Raw genomic sequence first — 25,846 nt, 5'->3', positions numbered from 1 at the left:
AATCAACTACCCTGAAGAAGAGGTAGGAATGCCATTTGGGCCCAGGATCTTCACCAACATACAAAAGACATTTAATAGTGTAATAGAAGCCAAAAAATCTTGCCGAAAACCCTGCCCACAGATACAAAGCAGAATCTGGCTGCCATAAGAGACTGAGACACAAAAGCAGAAAAAGACCCAACTCAGGGACCAATAACACAAAGATCACTTAATACTGGGGCCTGTATAGCGGAACTGCAAATATGAGTGGTTTTCAAAAAGTTCAAGGAGAATGTTATTATGAAAAAGTATGCATGTATTTCAAAAATTTCTGCATCAAAATTAAAACACACTTTAATTCCATTTTCCATGAACGTTTATTCAAATTCCCCTCATTAACTCACCAACAACCTCAGCCCAGAAATGAGTAATAAGACAGAGAAAAAACATGAAGACAGAGTCCTACTGTGATCCAGTTTAGCAGGGATTACTGAAAGCTCTGAGAAAGAACACTAAAAACAGTTCAACACACCAGACTCCAAACTAAGCACCAAGAAACTGGAACCTACTGTTGTACACTAAAGTGATACACTGAAGGTGACAACAGCATTAATGCAGCACCAACCGTTTAACAACTGACAAAACTAACTCAGCCACTCATATTAACTGTCTTAGAGAAGAAGGGGACCTATTTCTGTATAAATAACTTGTTCACCTAAGCTTCTACTGTCCTACATGTAATGTGTGACATGCAATAAGAAACCTAAGACTTTTATAACAGACAAAAAATAAAACCAAACCATTGTTACGAGATAAAGGAATCAATAGTACAGACTGAGATGATTCAGATGTTGATATGACCAGAAAGTGACTTTAAGATAACTGACTGACATGTTAAAGGATCTAATGGAAAAGACACAATATATGTGAAGAGACGGAGAATTCAACAGAGTCCAATGGACAAGGTAGAAATAAAAACACTATGCCAAAGGATGAATTTGACAGACTTATTGGTAGACTAGAAACAAAGAAAAAAACCACTGATTGAAGAGAGGAATAGAAATCATCAAAGTAAAATATAAAACTTAAAAATAAATTGGTCTAGAACACATGTGAAGACTCAGAAAAACAGAACAGGAAAATACATTTAAAGATAAGGGCAGAGAATCTTCCATAATTAATAAAAATTTATTTTATACAAAGAAGTTCTGAGCACCCCAAGAAAAGTAGATCAACAACAACAATACACTAACCCCTACCTAAACACACCATAATCTAACTGTTAAAAATCAAGAGCCAGGAGAAAATCTTCAAAGGAAAACAGGGGGAAAATAATCATACACAGGAAAAAAAAAAGAGAGTGACATCTGACTTCTCATAAAAACTATACAAGCCAGAAGACAGTGTCAGAGAATCTTTAATTACTGAAAGTAAAAAAAACCTGTCAAGACATAATTCTGTATGTAATAAAGCTATCTTTCAAAAATAAAGGCCTTATCAGACAAATGAAATATGAGATAAGTCATTGCAAAGAGATCTTCACTATAAGAACTATCAAAGGAGGTTTGTTCGGCAAAAGGACCGTATTACTAAAGAAAAGCTGGATATACACAAAGGAATAGTGCTGGAAAATGGTCAAAATTAAGTCAAATACAAAAGATTCATGACATTATTTAATCAATTTAAAAATAACTGACTAGCAAACCTATCATCAACATATTGGAGTGGGTTTTATATGTAGAGGCTAATAACAGAACAACTGGAAGTATACCATTACAAGGTTTTTTCACTGTATGTAACATGGTATATTATTTGACAGCACACTATGATCAGTTCAAGATGAATACTGTAGAGGCCAACAGGTGGCATGGTGGTTAAGGCACCAAACTCCCACATGGCTGGCCACAGTGTGAATCCTGGACCTGATGGCTTGCTTTCTCACTCTTTCTGTTTCTCTCTCTATTGTTCTCTGGTAAGCTCATGTATCCCATAGCAAATTAAAAATGACAATAAATAAAATTAAATAAATAATTCTCTTTAAAAAGTTGTATAATGTAAATACTAGAGAATCCACTTTAAAAAAAAAGAAATAGCCCCCGGGCCCCACACCATGGCTGCGACCAGCAGCGGGACTTGCGCGGGCCCTCCCGGGCTCAGCGCGTTTCCCCCGGGACCCGCGCCAAGGCGGCGGCAGGTGCCGCCATGCCCCCCCACCCTCCGGCGAAGTCGTAAAAAAAAAAAAGAAATAATCCATGTGGAAATGAAAAGAAATTATTAAAAAGCACTGGATTGTTCCAAAAGAAATCAAGGAAAGAGAAAAATCAGAACAAAAAGAAAGAAAAAAGTCAACCAGCAAGATGTCAGATTTGAAAAATTATGAAAAATTACATTATTTGTAATGATTTAAACAATGCAATTAAAGGTAGAAACTGTAAAATTACATAAAAATAGTAAGACTCAACTCTAGACTGTCTATAAGAAACCCATTTTAAGCAGACATACAAAATGACATATCAGGTTGTTATTTCTCAAAAGAAAGCTAATACGGCTATATTAATACCAGGAAAATCTGATCAATATCAAGCCTGAGACACCTGTGTGGGCCATAGCACTGAATACAAATTGAATGAGAGGGTAAAATAAATGGTCTCTCTCTTTGATTGCCTTGCGCCTCAACATCCATGTTTGCATAGAACCACACAGAGAGGATTCCCCAGGCTCACAGTTTCTACAATGAGAAAAGTGAACTGAAGTGGACATCTAGCTTCCCTAGATTTCCCAGAAAGCCTACGCTGGTCTCATCTCAAAGGAAACACAGGGAGTAATAGCACAGATAGATCACCTGAGGTCAGGTAGAAATAGAGCAAGTAGGCTGAGCTCACAGCAATCAGTGTTCAGATCTTCATGGTGGCTTAGTGCACCTGTTAGTGGTGACTCCTGATCAAAAGTACCGGCCAATAGCACAGTCTACCTGCAAAGCCAATCTGGCTGCTCCCAGAAATGGTGGAAAATTCTATCTGGCTTGTATTTCTAGACAGTAGGATTCTGGGCTCAATCTAACACCATGGACTCCACACTCCACTCAGGGAATGACATACTCTCCATATTACAATTCAGAAAAGAAAAGGCTCTACTTGTACCACCTTTGTGAGTTTAAATAGCTTCAACCTTTAGTTATTTTTCTAGCTCTTAGATTTTCTACTATTATCTTAGATAATTTAAATTAAACATGGTTGCCAGCAAATTCTTTTCTAGAGAAAATAAAAGCAAAATTCAATTTGCTTATGTTTTGCTGCTGGTCACCTCATGAATGTGCTTTACCAAGGAGAGCACTACTGTAGGCATTTATTGTGCTACATTAACATAAATAAACCTGAGAAAAGCTACTAAGTCAAATTTTGACAAGTGAATTGTGTGTTTTTGTGTGGCAGGCTTATTTCTAAAATGAAAATAAAGCAGAAAACCTAATATAAGGTGATCATTTTGATAATCTGAATTAGGAACTTAAGTCTGTCAAAGAAACTTATACATGGAAAGTTGTTCCTGAAAAATACAGGGCACCGACAGTGCTTTGTAATAGAAGTATACTTTATAAATATTTTAATTCAAATGTTTTCAAAGAATTTAAGATTCCTTAAATTCATCTTCATAAATCTGAATTCAAATCTTTTTCTGTGGATACAAAATTGCAAAACACAGTAGTAAAGGAGAAATAGGCATAGACATTCCTCACAGTAGAGTGAAGCATAGTAGCTTATAAGAGTAGAAATCTCTAATGAATTAGCGAAAGTAAATATATCACCAAATGACTAAAAATCAGAAAAGAGAGACTGCAAAGTGAGCAGGAGGGAGAAGTACAAAGCTGCAGAGTACGTGGCTGACCTTCTCCCACACACCTCTAAATTCTTAGTTGAATTCCTGAAGTTCAGCCCAGGTGCACCTGTTCTTCAGAAACTGGGAGGCCTTTGTAATATCTAGTTCCTTTGACAGAAGTGCAGGTTGCTTGATGAGGTTCAGGGAAATGAAACAACAGAAATGTTGCAGGTCATCTCTTCCTGCACGCCTCTAACACTCAGAATTAACTCCAAGAAAGTAAGAAGTAATGTATAATCCGTCAGATGAACAGAGATCACCACAGAGGAACAAGAAATATAAGAAACCAAGAAAATATCTCTCCCACAAGGGGAAAGATCAGACCTAAATCATCCACAGAGAATACAATGGAACTCGTGGAAATGTCAGATAAAGAATTTAGAATATTGGCGGTCTGTGCAGAGGACACCAGGACTCCAAGATGGCGTAAGTCGTAACAGTAAAGGAAAAGAAACTCATGGATGTCAAACTCGGGGAGCTGCCAAGCTGGACACTGATGCGGGATTTTACCCTTAAAGGCATTGCTGAAGCATTTCAGAGAGGTTACTACCGGTATTACAACAAGTATGTCAACGTGAAGAAAAGGGGTGTTGCTGGGGTTTCTATGGTGCTGGCCGCTTATGTGCTCTTCAGCTACTGCCTTTCCTATAAGGAACTCAAACACGAGCGGTGACATAAATACCACTGAAGAGGGCCAGCATGGAGGTCATACACTGAACCAGACCTTCATCTCCTTAGCTTGGCACCCTTCCAAAGGATCTTGAGTACTTTCATATCCCAGTCGATAATTCACATCCAATAAAAGATGACTGGTATGTGTTAAAAAAAAAAAAAAAGAATTTAGAATATTCATAGTGACAAAGCTAACAGAGATGCAAGAGAAGAGAGATGATGAACTCCAGAAGAGTTTATGCAGGAGAATAGAGACATGAGTACCAGGAGGCGAAGAAGTTCTTGCTCAATCTGAAAGATAAAATGTATAACTTAAAAGAGAATCAAATGGAATAGTTAGAGATGAAGTCTGTAATACAGGAAATCAAAACCTCCCTTGAAAGCAGATTAGATTTTGCAGAAGATCAAATCTCGGATGTAGAAGACAGAACCTCCGACCTAGAAAAATTCACCAAAAAGACTGAGAAAATAATCCAAAAAAAGAGAATAATATACAAATAATACTAGATACTACTAGACACCCAAACATCGGATAACTGGTATCCCAGAAGGTGAAGAGAGTAATAAGGGCATTGATAATCTATTCCACGAAATCCTGGAAGAAAACTTTCCAAAGATAGAGAGGCATTCAAATATCCAGACCCAAGAAATACAAAGGACCCCGCATAGAATCAATCCAAGAAGATCTTCTCTCAGGCTCATCTTAGCCAGATTGACCACATCATAGCTAGACTGACCCAAACCACAGAGACAAGATACTAAAATTGGCAAGAGAGAAATATCAAGTTACTTTCAAAGGATATCCCACCAAGCTAACATCAGACCTCTTGCCAAGAACAATGCAAGCAAAGAAAGAATGGGAAAATATATTCAAAGTGTTAAGTGAAAAACAGTTTAAACCAAGAATACTATACCCAGCATAATTATCTTTCATATGGGAAGAAAAGTGCAAAATATTCTCAGATAAACAAAACCTGAAAGAATTTACCAATGCCAGAACAGTTTGATAGGTTCTGAAGGGAGTGCTATAAAGGAAAACTAAAGACAGACAGAAATAAGAGAGCAAAAAACGACCAAGAAAAAGGCCAACTTAATGGTAAGGACAAATCTGGAAATATCAATAATAATGCTGAATGTTAACTTCCAGGTTTTTAATGGAAAGATCAGACCCTAGTAACACTGCATATTCAACAAAGAGATTACATGAGACTGAACTGGTGGAATAGAATTATGTGACTTTGTCTAAAACATAACTGATTTTCTTCTATGCTTTGCCTTCCAGATTCGAGGATTTTGGTTTTCTGTTGAGTTTCTGATAGGTTCATAAATGTGTTACAAAATTCTTTAAAAAAAATTGAAATATAAACTTTTCTCCCTTCCTGACCCCTTTGCAATTGGAAAATATTTGTGAGCATTCTTATTTTGTGGCAGAATGGTTATTTGCATAAGTTCAATAATACAATAGTATTTGTTGCCTTGCCTAAGAAATTGAATTCTTATGGGGCTTGTGCAAATAACAGACCAAACTGAGACTAAACTTATTTTTGTTTGTGTGTTGTTTTTGTTTTGTTTTGTTTTTTAGCAAATAAGGTAGTTTATAGCTCTCTTTAGTAAAAGGGGGAATGGAGAGAGAAAAAAAATGTCTCAGAAGAAAATTACAGCGCATTTGTCACTAGATTCTAGCTTTGTTCATATTTTTAGTTTAAGATCTTCTGTGAATCAATAAAATGTGAAAAAAGTTTAGTATAAAGGGAGGGAGGGGAAAGGGGAAGAAAAAAACAAGTAAAAGTATGTTTGACAAAAAAAGAGAAGCTATTTGCTGATGATAAAGTATATAGTAATATCTTCATCTCAACTGACATGCATTGTATTTGTGCTGGAAAAAGAAATGTACAGTGTAAAGACATGATTAAATGTAAATAAATTAAAATAAATTTAAAATTTAAAGCTAAGGTTCAAGTTTTCAGTTGATACTGTTCTTTAAAAATATGATTTCAGTCTGTGACAAAGAGGACTTAGCTGGGCTAAGCTACTTTGATAACTCAGAGAAAAGTAAGGTTCAGATAGAGATTATTTCCTGATGGTTTACCTCAACAGAATTATTTCCTCACCTAGAGTTATGCAAGATACTGCCAGATCTCCACAACAAAAATCTTGCCAAACTATCTATACAATTGTTTGTCATCCATGTTTAAGAAAATCTTGTACTACCAAAGGCAAAGCAGATAAAAGTGAAAGTGTACATACTTTCATGTATTTACCTAAATAAATCCATAAAAATCTTATGAAAAAAATAAAGTAGTTTCTTTATAAATTGATTGGACAGCCAAAAATTACTAATTCTCTGTAAAAAGAAGAAAGTCAATTAAAACATCTACCTCTTAAAATTAAAATGTCGGAACCAGCAGTTAGCGTAATGGCTATGTCACTGAACTCCCATGTAGTCGACCACAGTTCAAGTACTGGACCCGGTGGCTTAAACTCATGCCGGATGCATGTGCATGAGTGCCTAAGATCCCGAGAGGAGAATGGAGAAGGGATTGTGGCATGGCCATGCCCTCTGGGGAGTGATTTCTTGCTTTCTATGTCTCTGTCTGTCTCTGTCTTTCTGGCGAGCGCACATGCCCTATAGCAAAAACTCTCAAAAATAAATACATAAATAAATAAAATGTCAGTCTTTTAACACAGACATGAAAGTCTGCAGACTAAAATGATGCTTAAAATGAAAGCTTAAGATGATGCTTAGAATAAAAGCTATGCTTCAAAAATTTGTTTTCATAATAAGAGACTAAAACCTTGTCACTGCAAAATTCCCCATGGTTTTGGCACTGACATTAAGAGATTTTAGTCTTTTAGTTACTTGAAGTTGCTACTAACTACAATAAGCCTTTAGAAAGGGTAAAACAATGAGGAATTGGATAGTTAAGGTAATATCACATATGAGTAAAACATAGTTTGAAATGAACACAGTCATTTCTGCTAGGGATCTGAAGATATAAGAATCGTTTCCTACCACCTTTTCCTTTTTAAAGAGGATCCTCTAATCAGAAATAATTCCTTTAAGATACTGTGAGTGGTGATGCCTGGCAGCAGCTTCAACTTCCTAAACTGTTCTTCAATCCCAGTAATTAAGAAATTTCACAAGGAACAATGATACATGACAACAGGGTAATAAAGCAGGGCAGTTCGTACATGCACAAACATTTTAGGATAAAACCCATCAATTTTAAAGATAACCACCAGGTTTCAGGTATCCTAGCATACTCTAAACCTAAATTATGATTTATGCCATTGGTGACCAAAATTAACAGTATGTTTTGCAGTGAGGTGTTTTTTTATTTTTTTATTTATTTATTTTTTGTCCTGCAACTATATACATATTGCAAAACTATTCAGCATCACATGATTTTAAATAAAATAAATATAAAAATGAACCACATGATTAACACATAACTTTAATACTCCACATTGTTTATCTTGATCGCAATGATGGTAACCTGCTTATCAACAATCTTGTGAGGTGAGGAGTTGATTCTCATTCCCATATCCATCAGGCAGGTATGCTCTCCTCAGTTGGTCTGACTTAGGTATGGAGCCTCCATTCTTCACATGGCGAGACAGGAAAGTACGAACTGCTGGGTGATCAGCCTTCTCAAGTGGGATGTTAGCTTGCAGGCACATTTTCACAAAGTCCTGGATAACACTGACTTTTTCTGTTTATGCAATACTATTGCACGGTAGAGGTGAAGTTAGGGGTCTCTGCTTCTTTCTTAAATTTGCTCTTCAAATTCTGTCTTCCTCTTTGTCCTGAGGTGGTCACTAATGGCAGACTTGAGAACATGATTCAGAAGGACATTGCAAGTGCAGAGGAGTTTTCCTCCATCTTAATGCAGTTCTTCTCCAAACTCAGTGACTCTATCCAGGGGAGTCACATAAAAAGCAATTCAAGAACAGTTTCGGCAAGTGGTGCTGTTACTACAAATCGTTCCACTCTGACTTTGAGTATGGTTCGGATTAGATTCCAGTTTTTTTCATCTTGATACTTTGTAGTGAAGGGTCTCCAGCTCAAAACCAAAGCATCAAATCCTGGCATTTTCTGTTTGTTCAAACCCTGAGATGCCTTCTAATCAGTTTTTCAACAAGTGGTGTTAGGGAAATAGTTTCTGGGCTTATACCCTATTTTCTCTGTGGTGCCAGGAAATCATGCCTTTGCAGCCACCAGTGCTGCAGTTGCCTGATCTAGCCCCGTGGTGGCCATCAAATCCCCCCATGCCTGGTCCTCCTGCACCACTTACAGCAGAGCCCGTAGGCTCAGAACAAATTTCTTAAAGAAGATTAGTGAACCAGAAGAATATGTAAATTAAAAAAAAAATTGGAAAAGAATACATAAATAAAACAAAAAGTTGGACAAAGATAAAAACAGTAAACAAAACCTAGATAGAAATCCTACAGACGAATAATACAATGACTAAACTGTGAAATGCAATGAAATCTTTAATAGCTGGTTCAATCAAGCCAAAGAAAAATCTGGGGCCAGCAGATAGAGCAATCAGTGATTAAGACACAAGAATCCCAGATGGTCAACAGTGGTTCAAGTTGCGGATTTGGCAGCTTAAAACTCATGCTGGGTGTGTATCCACATGTGTGGCCAAAATTCCAAGAAGAGAATGGAGGAGAAGGGAGTGCAGTAGGGCCATATCCCCTAGAAGGTAATCTCTCACTTTCTGCCTTTCTGTCTCTCAGGTGAGCATACATGTTCTATAGCAAAAAATCTCTAAAAAAACAGAGAGAGAAAAGAAAAATGTGTCAGTTCAAAGACAGGACATTCAGAGGAAAGAAAAGAAATAAAAAAAGATGAAGAAAACCTATGAGAATTATGGGTCACTACCAAGAGACCCAGAGAAAAGAGGCCAGAAAGCATGCTTAAATACTAGATTAAAACTTTCCAAATCTGAGTGGGATACATTTGAAGTGCTGAAAAAAAAAATAATGTCATCCAAGAATACTTTAGCAATCCCCATTCTAGGTATATACCCAAAAGACCTAAAATCGGTATGCCAAAGAGGATCTGCACTGCCATATTTATCGCAGCATTATTCACAATAGCCAAGTTCTGGAATCAACCTAAGTGTCTATCAACAGATGAATGGCCTAAGAAAATGTTGTATATATACACAATAGGACACTATTACAGTCTTTTTTTTTTTCTTTTCGTTTTTGCTATAGGGTTTCTGTCCTTGCTAGAGGGACAGAGCGAGACAGAAAGTGAGAAAACACTCCCCAGTGGGGGATGGCCACTCAGCAATACCCTCTCCTCTATTCTCCTCTTGGAATTTTGGGCTTGTATACACATGCACCTGGCATGTTGTAAGCCGCTAGGTCTGGGACTCAACCACAAAGTCATTCATGTGGGATCTAGAGCTGTAACTACCATGCCACTTAGCTGGCTCACTATTCTGGTCTTTATGAAAGAAATAATGTAATTTTTGACAATATAGATGAACCTGGAGGATGCTATGCTAAATGAAATAGAACAAGCACTGAAGAACACATAGAGTATGTTTTCACTTAAACATGGACTTGAAAAAAAAAATCAAACACAAAGAAGCAGATAGCAGAATGTAGTTAACAGTGGTTGGACAGTTTGGGTCTCGGGAGATACCGATCAAAAGGTATAATGATTCGGGAACCAGCAGTTAGCATAATGGCTATGTCGCTGGATTCCCACGTAGTCGACTGCGGTTTACGTCCCGGACCCGGTGGCTTAGAACTCACGCCGGGCGCGTGTGCGTTCATGCCCAAGATTCCAAGAGGAGAATAGAGAAGGGATTGCGACGTGACCATCCCCTCTGGGGGGGGGATTTCTCGTTTTCTGGCTCTCTCTGTCTGTCTGGCGAGCGCACGCGCCCTATGGCAAAAACCTCTCTAAAAAAAAAAAGGTATAATGATTCAATCAGACAGAAGCAATAAATGATAAAGATTTTAGTTGATAAAAAAAAAAAATATGGAGGCCAGCAAGTGGCATGATGGTTAAGGTGCTGGAGTCTACATGACCAATTTCAGTTCAAATCCTGAACCTGGTGGCTTGCTTTCTCACCCCTGTCTCTCTTTTGTGAGTGCACATGACCTGTGGCAAACTGAATAATAATAATAATGATAATAAAATTAAATGATTCTTTAAAAAGATAAAAGTTACTAAAGTAAATATCATTTAAAAAGTAAATATGCTGGTGGATGTATGCCTCTAATTTCAGCTATCCAAGAGGTTGAGGCAGGAGGATCATGAGTTTGAGGTCAGCCTGAGCAATACAGCAAGAATCCGTCTCAAAAATCACCTCCAAAATCAACACACACACATGAAACTGAAAGCACATCTTCAAAATAAGTAAAGCAAAAACTGACAGGGGATGCCAAACAGTGGCTCAATGATAACACAACTGGACCCATATGATAGGGTCCCAGATTCATGTTCCCAGACATCCCTCTATATACATGCATGCCTATGATCCAGGCTGGCTGAGGCAGGCATTGGATCATGACATGTAGATTACGTTGGGAGTACTTGTTTATTTTTTTCTTTCCTTCTCTCTTACTTCCTCTCTTTCTTTTGTAAGTAAAAAGTAAACATAATACAAAAACCCTGATAGAACTGAAAAGAATAATGGTAAACCTTCAATTACAGCTAGAAATTAAAAATTACTTATCAGGCTGGCCCCAGTGCATTGATTAAACACGAAAGGACACAGATTTCACATGGTTGAACCGGCTTTGAATTCCAGGCTCCAAGACCTGAAAACATACCAGGCATATATGCATGCATACCCAAGATCAAGACAGGAAGGAGAAATGCAGGAAAGGAGACCAGGCTGCACTACGGGGCACTTTCCTTTCTCTCTCTCTTTTTTGTGAGCATGTGTCCTCCAGCATTTAAAAGCTTTAAAAAAAAAAGAAAGAAAGAAAAAAGAAAAGAAAAAAACAACTTGTAAATAATCAAATGGATCAAAGAAGAAATCAAAAGAAAAAAATTAAAAATATTTTGAGCTGAATAAAAATGCAGCACAGTAAGTCCAAATTTGTAACATGTAGATATAGTAGTGCTCAGGATCAATTAATAGAAAAGAAAAAAGGTCCACAATCAATGATCCAAGCTTTTACCTTAAGGAGCTGAAATAAAGTTCAAAGTAAGTAGAAAAAGGAAATAATAAAACTAAATACAGAAACATGGGGTCTGCTAGGCAGCATGATGGTTAAGGTGGCTGGATCTGACATAGCTGACTGCATGGTTCAAGTCCCAGACCTGCTGGCTGGAGGAACACACCAAGTACATGTGCATATGTGCTCAAAATCTCAAGAGGAGAATGAAGGGAAAAAGGGGTTGTAGCAAGGCCATTCCCTTTTGGGAGTGATTTTTCACTCCCCTCTAAACCTCTGAAAGTACATGCTCTACAGCAAAACAAACAAAAAAACCCTATATACAGAAATTAGTTATAAATAGATAAACAACAGTGAAAATTAATGGAAGTAAAATAAATAATATTGCTTTTTAAGAGGCCAGCAGGTAACTTAGTGGTTAAGGCACTGGACTCCCACAGAGTTGACTATGGTTCGATCCCAGACCCAGAGGCTTGAAACTCAGGCTTGGCACATATGCATGAGTGCCCCAAATCTGAGTGGAGAATGGAATGGGGACCGTGGTGTGGCCATCCCCCAAGGGGGTGATTTCTTGCTTTCTGTTTCTGTCTCTGTCTCTCTGGCAAGCATATACCCCCTACAGCAGAAATCTCTTAAAAAGAAAAGCTTTTATAATTTCAATTTCTAATTGTTCTTTGCCAATATGTAAGAATACAGTGATTTTTTTTTATATTGGTAGCTGATCATACTGATGAGTTCACTAATTAATTCTAGTGTATTTTTTTTCATATATTTTTTAGTTCACAATTACACCTTTTGGAAATAAGGATAATATCTGTAGTTCTTTCCAATTTAATGTCTCTTATTTTCTGAGGCATATTTCATTGGCTAGTATATTTAGTAAAATGCTGAAGAGACATGTTTAGAATGAACATCCTGACTCCTCAATGATAAGGGAAAAAGTATTTTGCCATTAATTAAGATATTAAATTTAGATATTTTTGTAGCTGCCATTTATTAAACTGAGGAAGAAAAATTCTTTTTTTTAAAAAGAATTATTTTTATTTAACTTTATTTATTATTATCATTATTATTTTCCAGGTTGATCCGAGAGAGAGAGAGAGAGGGAGAGAGGAAGTGAGCAAGCAAGCCACTAGGTCCGAGACTTGAACCATGGTCGGCCATGTGGGAGTCCAGCACCTTTAACCACCATGCCACTTGCTGGCCCCAAGGAAGAAAATTTCTTAACAAAATATTTGCAAACAGAATCAGCAATATACTAAATAAGGACAGTACATTCTGATGAGATGCAACTTATCTCAATGATACAGTTTGGATTAACATTTAAGAACTAAACAATATAATTCACCATATTAAGAGAATAAAGAAGAAAGGTCAATTATCTCAATAGGTACAGATAAAAACTTCCTGAACAATCCAATTACATATAGTATTCTAAGATACAAGGCACCTAGAAATAAACTTAACAAAATACATGCAAATTTAAAGCATTAATAACAGAAAATTTCAGGATACCTTGAAAGATACAAAGACAACTGATACGAAGACAATACTATTAAGGCCTCAATTTTCTGTAATTTGATCTACTGATAAAATACAACTCCAATTAAAATCCCAGCTTGCTTTTTTAATGAAAATTAATAAGCTGACTCTAAAATGTGTATTTCAAACAAAAAATTTAGAATCACCAAAACAATTTTGAAAAAGACAAAACTGGAAGACTAAAATTACCTGACTTGAAAACTCACTGTAAATGTACAGTAATCAAAACAATCTGGTGTTACTAAAAGCTAGACATAAAGACTGGGCCAGCTCTGCTACCTAGTAGTTAAGGGAGCTGGATCCCAAATGGCCTACTGTGCAGTTTGAATCCTAGCCCCAGATGCTTCAGTGATATGACAGGTGTGTGTGCGTGTATGCCTAAAAGTCCACTATTATTCCAAAGCAGAGGTGAAAGGACTGTGGTACTTTCTCCCTCTCCCTAGACTCTCTGTCAGTGCATGTACCATCTGGTAAAAAAAAGAAAAAAACCCTAATAGATCAAAGAAACAGAACGGGAAATCCTGAAATAGATCAATTTATTGTTAACAACAGTGCAAAAGAAACTGTAGAGCAACAGAAACTCATATATATTGCTACTGGGAATATAAAGTGGCACAACTACTTTGGAAAAGACTAGGAGTAACGTACAATGTTAAACGCAAAATTGGTATGTAAACTAGCAATTTCATTCCTAGATATTTACCAAAAGAAAAACATGCCTACATAAAAACTTGCACTCCAATATTTGTGGTAATTTTATTTGTATAATAAAAAACAAAAAAGGCCATCCCAAAAGGCAATCAATAGATGGATAAAGAGTCTGTGCTATATAGAGTAGAATACTATTCAGCAACAAAAAGCAATAAAATCCTGACAACCACCATGACATGAATGAATCTCATAAATATTACACTAGGTAAATGAAGCTGCATCAAAGGAGTATATTCAGTAGGAATGTATGAGTAACCCTCTAAAAAGGACAAATTTAGTTATAGTGACAAAAAGGAAATAAGGAGTTGCCTAGTGTTGGAGGTACAGAATTTAATGTGTTAGATGTATTAGGGAACATTCATTACAGGATGATGTATAGATCTTGAGTACAGTGAAGGTAACATGGGTATGTAAATATGTTCAAATCCATCTAAACGTACACTTTTGGTGCATTTTATTGTCTACAAATTACATTTCAGTAACAGAGACAGAAAAACCTCCATCGCTAAAACAGAGTAATGCTCCCAGTAAGAACGCTTATCAAAATACATTAAGGACAAAATGAAAATGTATGATGAATACATGTGAACCATGAACACAGCATTATATATATAAACCCAGAACAGTCTTTGTGATAATGTAATACTTTACTTGGGATATTCACTTTGTAAGCTAAGTAACATTTGATTGAATGTATAAAAGAAGTTGAAATAAAAAGAAATAAAAAATTAAAAAAAATTGAACCTGAAAAAAAAAAATCTTCCAATTATTGTCTTTTTATATTTTGCTTGAATTGGCCAAAAAAATGACATACAAAAGTAAAATAGAGATCAGCAGAATAATGTAAAGCAATACTATAAATGAGATTTTGTTCTATATTAGAGACACATAATACTTAGATGTACAGAATGGCTTTAAGAGATTAAAGAGTAAATCATCATTGCTCAATCTAAATTAATCATTGCCAAGAAATACAAAAAGGTATTCATGCAAACAAAAATTGTTTTTTATCCACTGATTCAACTTTTATAAGATTTCATCTTACCTTATAAGAGCATCAGTTCGTTTATTAGCTCTAAGGAGGAGGACAACTTTCCATCTGTGGAAGGCGCCTGGAGCACCAGTGCGTTTCAGTTCTTCACGCCATCGTTTTGGCGCAGATTGCATTTGAGGTGAATAATGGGAGTCTTTTTCAATTTTGTATCCCCATTCATAAGTTGTTTCATCAAGCCATCTGCCACTTTTGGCACTCTGAATTATGTAGTCCTTAGTTAGAACCCACTTTCCTAGAAAGCAAATGAACCATCAGGCACAAAAGAATTCTGGTTCTGATAAATGTGAAGTAGTACAGATCAAATATCAAATAAAAGTCAACCTTTTTAACATAAGACTCAATCTACACTGTAAATATTATCTTTGAATTGTTTTTTTAAACATTTTTGATAGTGAGAAGCCTATGACATCACTGAACATTGTATGTACTGGGTCTTTGGAAAAATCATGAGGTACTTTTCTATGCAAAAATACATCATGACTTTCCAATGATGCAATAATACGTTTCAAGACAATTATAACTCTAAATATTATTAAATAAAACATGAATCTAAAGTTTTAAAAGATAATATCATCTGAATTATTATTACTGTTATTATTTTAAGTTAGGTTTATATTCTTCCTATGTTAAAAACTTTTCCAATAATGTTCACAGCATTATTATACTTAGTAAAACAAATTTACTGAGTTGGAGAATTTTTAGTGGCATTTAATAATATTCTTTAGTATCTTTACCTGGGCATCCATGATCTTTTTAACTAGTAGGAACAACACGTGTTCGTGTGTGTGTGTGTGTGTAACTGGACAGTTTACTCACTAGCTACCACTCTTACATCCTGCACATGTTTTATTTGTGCATTAATAAAATTTCAGCTATTACATATTTAACATGTGGAGAAAGTAAGGAAGCACGAAGAGACAGAAAATAAGAATATACACTGACTGTGGTTGTTTTTGTTTCTCTGAAAAGAAAAAAATACACATGCATACACACACACACACTTTTTTTTCTTAGAGACATTTTTGTGATAGGGCGGATGTGCACGCTAGAGAGACAGAGACCGAAAGTGAGAAATCACTTCCTCGGGAGATGACCATGCTGCAACCCCTTCTCCTCCATTCTCCTCTTAGGATTTTGGACACATATGCACATGCTCTGGGGGTGAGTTTTAATCCACCAGGTCCAGGACTCCAACGGGGTCAACTACGTGGGAGTCTAGTGATGGAATCATCATGCCATCTGCTGGTCCCAACAATGTATATTTTTAATTGTGGAGTTAATGATGAATGTAAATGTCTTTCTGGTAGGTTAATCTAAAAATAATAATTTCACCTGAGCTACATACACTTTTTCTTTTTTTCAAAAAAGATAATATGTCAGATTAATCTCAACAGAGAAAACTGTAGGAGTTATTATCAGTGGTGATAAATAGAGCAAGGAAACTAAGTTCTAATCTGGGTTTATAGAATTTAATATCTTATAAAAGAATAGGATGATCATTACTTTGCAGCATGGGTATTTTTCAATAATTAATCAAAGCAAGGAAACAGCTGAGGCTTTAACAAAAGTTTCATTTTGTGGCATTTTGTGCCAATCTTTTTGTTAAATTTTTTTAGTTTTGTTTTTTTTTGCTTAACTAAAGCACTCGTACTTTGGCAACATAACTTTCTGCCTATTTAATACATTTTATTTGCATTAACAAAATTTTGTTCACAAGAATAATAAACAAGTATCAAATACATTGAGAAAAATATTTATGTTTGATATAATAAACATGGTAGCTTTCCAGAGATTAGGATACCTTCTTTTTTTTTTTTTAAATAAAGACTTTTTTCCCCCAAGAGTTGGAAGAAAGCAATTAACTCACCTGCTGCACAAGCTGCTAAAAATTTTTCACTCTTGCATAGGCGATGAGCTATAAGATGTGTACAATTTTTATATTTCTAGAGGAAAAATCCACACGAACAAATGTTAGTAAAGTAAAATTTCCTTTATAACACATCCTTTTTATTCTTACAATATCAAGAAAGCATTTCATCGTTTTAGGGCAGTGTTTTAATTCTAGTAATTTTTCAGTATGCTGTGAATTTTGTTATAAATTTCTATACTCACCTCACTCTTAATAAAAGTGCAATCTAGTTTTAAAAGTAATTTGCCTAGTGCTTCCTTTTCTTCCATCTTAAATCCTGTTATTTGGATGATATGTTTTGGGGCACCATCTTCCATCTAACACATACACACACACAGAAGATAATATATATTAAAGACATTGACATCATTTTTAAAAATTATCTTAAGAAATGAAAAAAATGTAGTAAACTAGGCATGTAAGGGTTAATTGTAAATACCAATGTTAAAATTACTTATGTACAAGTTTTTTTTCCTAGTTTGAACACTGAAAATTTGCATTTAATACATCATTTACTACTAAAATATATCAATGAATGTAGTTTTTCAGAAATGAGTAGAAATGTACATAAATATTGGCATAATAAAGCAAGCTTTTTTTTTTTTTTTTAAAGAGGTTTTTGTCTTAGGGTGTGTGCTCTCGCTATGGAGAGAGAGGGAGACAGAGGCTGTGAGAGAGAAAGTTAGAAATCACCCTCCCGGAGGGATGGCCACACCATAATCCCTTCTCCTAAATTCTCCTCTTGGGAGTTTGGGCAGGCATGCACACATGCCTGTCATGATTTCCAAGCCACCAGGTCTGGGACTTGAACCACAGGTGGCAATGTGGGACTCCAGCGATGTAACTGCTACGCCGTCTGCTAGCACAGCAACCTGCATTTTAAAAGTATTGTTTTTAGCTAAACAAAGTCCATTTAGTTATCTCAAGGTGCTTTTCCTCTTAAAGCAGGGAGCAGCGAGGAATAGAGACAGATTCCAGTGGATAATGAAACTTAATCACATTTTATACTGATCCTTAAAGTATCTGTAAACAAATAATAGGTAACTGGAGAAACTAGAATTCATGGTTCCAATAGCATTTATATCAAATACTTTAGCACAGTAGGTACACATTATGATCCGGGATCCTAGATCCAATCTACATTTATTTGCTTTGTTATATTCAGGCTGAGTATCCCTTCTCTGGAGTGCTTGCTATTAAGCGTGTTTCAAATTTTGGATATTTTTTTTTCATCCTTCGGAATATTTACAAATATACAATGGGAGCACATAAAATAGAAAAATTACATGACTTTTAATGCTTGGTTTATCTTCATGGGGATCTTAATTCATATTAAAATGTAGTTCATGGGGCTGGCAGGTGCTCTAGTAGTTCAGGGTGCTGGACTCCCACATGGCTAACCGGTTCAAGTCCCGGACCTAGTGGCTTGGTTTCTCACTCTCTCTCTTTCTCTCACTGTCCCCCTCTGGTCAAATTTAAATAAGTAAAGTTTAATAAAATAATTCTTTAAAAAATGTAGTATTTCGTGTTTGAGGCTGTATATAATTCCCAACATTTCTTTTCTTTTCAAATGTTTCACAGTGCGTGTTCACTTGCCAGAGAGAGACAATGAGAGAGGGAGAGGGAGAAAATGGGGCATGATTACACTGTAATTCCCTCTCTTCCATTTCTCTCTTAAGGAATTTTTTTTTTAAGAGAAATTTTTGCTATAGAGCCCTTGTGCTCGCCAGAGAGACAGAGACAGACACACACAAAGCAAGAAATCACCCCCCACCCCAGAGGATGGTCACACCACAATCCCTTTTCATATATTCTCCTCTTGGGATTTTGGACACACACACACACACACACACACACACACACACCTGCCATAAGTTTAGATACCGAGTCTGGGACTCAAACTGTGGTTGGTCATGTGGGAGTCCAGTGACATAACAATTATACCATCTGCTGGTCCCTCTTATAGGGATTTTGTGGAACCATGCACACATGCCAGGCAAGTTTTCCAAGCTGCAGGAGTTGGGTTCCAGCTGTGGTTGGTCATGGGGGATCTAGCTTCCTTTAACAACCAGGCTACTGGTCTGCCCAAGCCAGCATTTCTAATTAGAATACAACTTTGTTTATATGACATTAGAGCTTTACAATTAGAAAGCAACTTAGAGAAAAATCTCTTTTTTCTTTATACCCTAGGAAAACAGACTAGAGACACCAGGGTAGTTTTTCATTTCTGTAATAATTTTGTCACCAAAGTTGTGGATTAGTATTTAACTAATGCTGCAGACAGAGCAACAGCAGTGCCTATTAACATTTAAGAAACAATGACTTCTTTCAAGACCATTCAAAGTAAACTTCAAAAACAATAATTATCTTAATGTAGTACTAATTGGGACACAACTGATAATGTGAAAGATGTTCTTTGCAGAAATTCTATTTTGAAATACTAAAATACACATATATCTATATTATGATATACAGACACACACCCACACACACACAGACACGTATTTATTTACAGGTTGAGATTTTAGATTAAAAACTTCAAGTCTCTCTATAAACAACTTATAGCACTACTCAAGAGTTAGGAGTAAACCTTCTTCACGTCCCTTGTCTAAAGTTTCTAAGAGAAGAAACTTAACTAAGATAACAGCAGGCATGGAATCTGTCTCTATTCCTCGCTGCTCCCTGCTTTAAGAGGAAAAGCACCTTGAGATAACTAAATGGATATGCTTTGCTCAGCATATCTGCATGTTTGCAAACAAGGTTCACAGCAAGGCTTTCTGACATGTCTTAAGGAGATGCCGTAGTCGTCCTGCACTGTTTGAAGGTAAATTGATTCAGGTTTGTATTAAGAAGAAAGCACTCTTCAGGTACACATCAAAGCCACATCCTGTAAACCAATTTTTATTCAGTAAAAAATCTGGTATTTTGACCTCCATATATCTAAATTATCATATTTAGCTGGCTCCAAAAGAGGGGAGAAGTATAATGTATTGACATGCTAAAATCCTAAAACTCGGGAGACCAGCAGGTGGTGTGTGATTAATTAAGGTGCTAGATACTCTCATATGGCTGTTCATGGTTCGAGTTCTGGACCTGGCGGCTTGCTTTCTTACTTTCTCCCTCTCTCTGTGTATGTCTCTCACTGTTCAAATTAAAAAATAAATGAATAAATAATTCTTTAAAAAAAATCCTAAAACTCAAGATCAAGCTCATAAAGAGTCTTCCAGGGTAAGGCTCTTCAAAGAAACAAATATTTAAAAGAAAAGTTATTGAGAATTTGGTCTGGTCAGTACAAAATTATAAAGTGAACCTAGTAGGCCTTGTTCTTTTAGTAAAAAATTAATACATGAAAAATACTATCATAAGAAAATAAAACATAAGTTATCTTCTTGTACAAGGAATTCTTTACTGATCAATCCATTTTACTAACCACTTAAATGGGCTAAATAACATACCTGTTGATTGTCAACATTCATGTATATGTTGAATGTTAACACAATATATAAAAACTTTAGGAAGACTATGCTCTATTGCTGGAAATAATGATTTAATCCAATGCAGAACACTTATAACTACATTACAGGGCCAGCCCGTAGCATGGTGGTTAAGGTGGCTTGATTCCACATGGCTGCACATTGGAATCCTAGATGTGTGGAGTGAAAAACATGCCAGGTGTATATTGTGCGTACCCAAAATGCTGAAAGGAGGGACGAAGAAAGGACTGCAATATGACCATTTCCTATGGGGAGTGCCTTCTCATTTGTCCCCTCTGTCTCCTATACTCTGTGGCAAGTACACATGCCCTCTGATGTAATAATTTTTTTTTAAAATTACAATTATGCCACATATGAATTAGAAAATATACATTCATCATTGGGGAGACACATTGCTTTTGTTAATTCTAGCAATTTAAACATATCTGTTAAAACAAATTTTCTTTAGAAATTAATAGGTCCTTTCAGAAATATTGAATAAGTACAATTCAATATAGCTATCAGCATCATCTTAGTACTCAATTTTTGTGTTTGTAGTTCTCAAAAGCCACCGTTATCAGAGAAATACAAGTGTTTCAAATATTTATGCTTTTCTTATTTATAATTTATTCAGATGTCATAATTTCAAAGCTACTTAGTAAGCTATTTTAAGAATGTTGCCAAGGAAGGGAAGTCTGAGTAATTTTAAAAACCTTATGTCTTGCCTATCTGGCAAGTGTAAAATACTGATTTATAAAAGCTTCTGTTAAAGATTCCATATTGCTGGGACCAGCAGTTAGAAAATGGCTATGTTGCTGGACTCCCATGTAGTCGAATGTGGATCAAGTCCTGGACCCGGTGGCTTAAACTCACGTCGGATGCATATGCGTGCGTGCGTGCCCAAGATTCCGAGGGGAGAACGGAAGAGACGGGGTTGCGGTATGGCCATTCCCCCTTGGGGTGATTTTTCACTTTCTGTTTCTCTCTCTCTCCTTGTCTTTCTGGTGAGCACACTCACCCTATAGCAAAAACCTCTCAAAAAAAAAAAAAAAAAAAAATTCCACATTACATTGTTTATATACAAAACAATAAAAAAAATTGCTATAAAACTATTAACCAAAAACTTTTAAAGTTTATACTTTAAATTTTATTACTCTGTTTCTTGAAAATTACATTTTATATAATACAAGAAAAAACTATCATACTTCATTTCTCTTTTCAGATCAGTCAGTAATAGCTATTTTTCTATTTGAATGTGCATTAACGAGGTGACATTTTAACATATTTTAGTTTGATATACATAGATGATTAAATTATTTGAATTTACTGGACTATACAGTATAAAAAGCAAAGTTTTCCTCTTAATAGGTTAACATTATGTATATGATCTAGTCTGTAAATTAAAAACATTTTCTGTCAAAGCAAGAGCCACAGTAAAATGAAAACAGAATGAACTGTGTAAAATAGTAGAAACCTGAAAAGCCTTTTACAAGAAATTTCTGTCCTTTGAAAATAAGTCAAAATGAAACTAAAATTAAACATGCAAGGAGAAAATGAAAGTAAAAAACAATAGGGAAATTAAAAAATAGAATGTTGTTAATTAAACATAATGTAAATATAGGTATATTTAAAAACAAATCAAAATACAGGATATTTATTCACTAGAAAAACCAGGCTAAATTTTCACAGAATTGTTAATCCTAGTGATAGCACAAATAATTAGCAGTTTTAAAAAGAACAAATTTCATTAATCTAATCTGTAACAGCTTTCTATAATAAAATAATCTATTTGAAACAAGTTTCCATTTGGCAATGCTTTTTAATACCATATCACATGACAACTAATGACCTGTATCACAAACCCAATTCATATAGTTACATAAGAAAAATGATATCTATTATATAGATCAGTTTATATACATATCAGAATAGAGAGGGAGAATTAAACATACACATGCATAAATATAAGGATAGGTTATATTTATAAAATTAGTGGTTTAGTGGTTCTACCCAACCCTGCAAGATTAAGAAAATAATAAAATTAGGCAGCTATCTGAATGAGCTCAAAGACAGGACTATAAAAACTGGTCTACCACATATCAATAACCCTATTAAAAATACCCCAAAATAGGGCAAAGTTTTGTGTAGGTGATATGTTCTGAAGTATCTGAAGTATGGAGCAAGATCTAGCTTCTAGAAGTCTTCTAGCATCAGAAAGCAAATATAATTATATATCAGTAGTATTTCTAGGAAAGTTACACATCTTTCTAGAATTTATGGAGAGTGTTCTTTGAAGTAGTCACACAGTTGATACTACCGTAACAACAAAAAAGGGAAAACAAATGAAAGAAGAGTATATATTTGTGATAGATGTTTTTACTTTTTACTGTCAAAATGAAAAGTTATATTCTTAGTTACAAGAAAGTGTTTTTTAGTAGTACTGTTTAAAAAAATGCAGTAATTAAAAATAAATTTAGCTACTTACCATGAATCATATAATACAACTAAGGAGATAACAACTGTGAACAGAGCTGGTATCTGCAATGGCAAGCAACTGTCTCTGTCGTGAGGACTTTCCCAAAATATCTCCCACAAGTGCCTATCCCTGATGCCTGAAATTCCTTTGCAATTGGAGCCAGTAAGAAAAGGAAATAAAACGGACTGCACTCATCGTTTCGATTAAGAATATTTTCTTATACCCTAGCTTTTTGAGTCCTTTGATTTTTTAACAACACATAGAGTATGTTTGAAGAAAATGACTGCATAGCTATAATGCTAAAAAGTGAACTTGGAGAAAATTAGAGGCATGAGTACAAAGGTTTAGTTTGGGAAGCAGGGTGAAAGAGTAGAGAGGAATCCTTGAAAAAGGAAAGTGCTGCAAGAGAGGAAGAGGAAAGTGCTGCAAAAGAGAGAGGAAGAGATACTTAAAGAAACTGTAGGAAAATAAACATCAATTTTTCCTGCTCTACATGACATTGTTTTCTAACCAGTCCTATGCATAAAAGAATTTTGAGGGTCAAATCTCAGTCTAGTGGTTAAGAGAGCCAGGTGCCACAAGGCCAATCTCAGTTAGACTCCAGACCCCAGCAGCTTGAAAAACAAACTGGAAACTGAAAGTTTGGAAGGTATAGTAGCAGGGAGGGCAACAGTAGATACTACAGATAGTAAAGATAGCGATAATGCAGGAGTGGGTAATGGGGGTAGGAAGGGGCACAGGAGAAGGTAAAAAAAGTACACTTAATAGACAAAAAAGTGAAAAATCATTTGCTGATATGACGTGTATAGTAATATCTTTGTCTTGACTAATACATATGATAATTGTGCTGCAAAAAGAAATGTTATATACTGTAAAAATGTATGTGATTAAGCGTGATAAAATTTTTTTTAATTAAAATAAAAAAGAAAAACAAACTGGATCCGTGTGCATGTTTGCCTTAAATTTCAACAGGATGAAGAAATGGAGAAGGGATTGATTGTGGCATGACCATTCTCTCTTTAGGGAGTGCCTTCTCCCTTCTTGTACATGCTGACAATTCATTAAAAAAAAAAAAAAAAAAGAAAAGAAAAGAAAGAAAGAAGCTGAGACTATAAATCACCTTATAAATAAACTATATGGTATCATTAACTATTTCAGTTAATAAAGTATTTATATTTAATAACTAACATTCTCCCTTCAAAATAGTCTTTATTGATTATTGTCTTCATTTTAATACTCCAAAGAATATTTAGAAATACTAAAATACTCTAATTCTTTCATCCTATACTACCACTGTTAGCATTTTGGGGAGACTGACTTTCAGTTATTATTTGTATGTGAAAAAATACATATTAAAATTTAGATACTATAGTCTTCAACTTTTGAAGGCTTCACTTAAGATTGACTTGACAACAGCCTTATTGGGACAAAAATCCACTCTGAGTTGAGGAGCATTTGTATATAATTTCATGTCTTAATTTTTATATGACATTATATCATGATCATTTTTCAATGACACTTAATATTCTCCACAGTTTTAAGTTTTTTGTTTTGTTTTGTAAGAGAGATCTTTGCTAGAGGGTACATGCGCTCGCTGGAGAGACAGAGAAAGACTGAGAGACAAAAAGCGAGAAATCACCTCCCAGGGAGGATGGCCACACTACAACCCCTTCTCCTCCATTCTCCTCTCAGGATTTTGAGCAAGCTGCCAGGTCCAGGATTTGAACTGTGGTCCCATGTGGGAGTCCAGCAACGTAACCATTACACCATCTGCTGGCCCCATAGTTTTAAGTTTTAATGATAAAAATGTTAAAAAGAGGTGGTTTCTCAATTTCATTATTCAAGTGAACTATTTTGATTTTAAATCTACTTCTACAGCAAACCAAGGAAAATCACTTAAAATTCCCTTCTTCAGAAAAGCATAACCAGTCTTGGGACCAGCAATTAGTGTAATGGCTATGTCACTGGACTCCCATGCAGTCAACTTTGGTTTGTGTCCCGGACCCAGTGGCTTAAAACTCACACTGGGCACGTATGCGTGTGTGCCCAAAATCCCGAGAGGAGAATGGAGAAGAGATTGCAGCGTGGCCATCCCCCCTGGGGGATGATTTCTTACTTTCTGTCTCTCTGTCTTCCTGGTGAGCGCAGGTGCCCTATAGTGAAAACCTCTCAAAAGAAAAAGAAAAGCATAACCAGTTTTGAATGCAATCAGTATTGCTGCTTTGAATTAAAAAGTTTGAAAAGTTCTCTCTCTTTTCTTTTTGGAGAGATTTTTTGCTATAGGGGGAATATGCTCGCCTGACAAGAGACCGAAAGTGAGAAATCATGGGGTGGTGGGGGGATCGTCACACTGCAATCCATTCCCCCCTCAGGATTTTGGGCAGGCATGCACATGTGGGAGTTTGAAGCTGCTGGGTCCAGGACTCAAACAAACCATGTCAGCCATGTGGGTGTCCAGTGCCTTAATCACTATGTCACCTGCTCACCCCAACTCTCTCTCTTCTTTTAAAATTCTTTAGAGGGTATGTGTTTTCTCTGGAGAGAAAGAGGGAAAATGAGAAAGCACCTTCTCCAAGGGGGCTGGGTCACGCGGCAGCCATCTCTTTGCCCCCATTTCTCCTTCCTTTTGGGTATACATGCATGCACGTAAGAGTACACACACATACACCCACCCTGTTGTTTCTCGGGCCACTGAGTCTGGAACTCAAAACCCCTATGGGGGGATTCAGCCACCTAACCACTAAACTATTAGTTGGTGCCATAATTTCTATCTAGAACATATTATTAAGAAAGTAAACACATTAAGTGTTAAGAAGATTGGTCATATGGCTGGACCTCTGTTTTAACCAATATTGCAAAAAGTACACATCATAGTACTCAAACTGTATAAGTAAAATACTGTTTGGTTCTGAGCACTATGACTTCAAGTAGAGTTTAGAATTTGGGTCCTTCTTGGTCTAATAGCAAAATTATGCCACTGGCTTAATTTTGTTTTTCTTTTTTTT

At 35.8% G+C, this 25,846-nt stretch overlaps 1 protein-coding gene and 2 pseudogenes across 2 annotated transcripts in view; 1 reads left to right on the top strand and 2 right to left on the bottom strand.

Annotated features, from left to right (window-relative positions):
- The window catches only part of SLF1 (SMC5/6 complex localization factor 1), a 68,175-nt gene extending 50,966 nt beyond the window's left edge, over positions 1-17,209 (bottom strand). For both annotated transcript variants that reach the window (XM_027765987.1, XM_027765988.1), the window contains exons 1-3: positions 17,096-17,209; positions 16,851-16,926; positions 14,975-15,215 (exon numbers count right to left, since the gene is read on the bottom strand). In XM_027765987.1, the coding sequence (XP_027621788.1) occupies positions 14,975-15,215; positions 16,851-16,926; positions 17,096-17,209 (431 nt within the window). The remainder of the gene's footprint in view (positions 1-14,974; positions 15,216-16,850; positions 16,927-17,095) is intronic.
- Positions 4,255-4,557, top strand: LOC106736438 (ATP synthase subunit f, mitochondrial pseudogene; annotated as a pseudogene).
- LOC102496076 (CGG triplet repeat-binding protein 1-like) lies at positions 8,028-9,039 on the bottom strand (annotated as a pseudogene).
- Positions 17,210-25,846: the final 8,637 nt, after the last annotated feature.

This window comes from Tupaia chinensis, unplaced genomic scaffold, assembly GCF_000334495.1.
Source record: "Tupaia chinensis unplaced genomic scaffold, TupChi_1.0 Scaffold140095_1, whole genome shotgun sequence".
Lineage (NCBI taxonomy): Eukaryota > Metazoa > Chordata > Mammalia > Scandentia > Tupaiidae > Tupaia > Tupaia belangeri.
The sequence above is the reverse complement of the archived record's forward strand: the minus strand, read 5'-3'. Positions and strand labels throughout refer to the sequence as shown.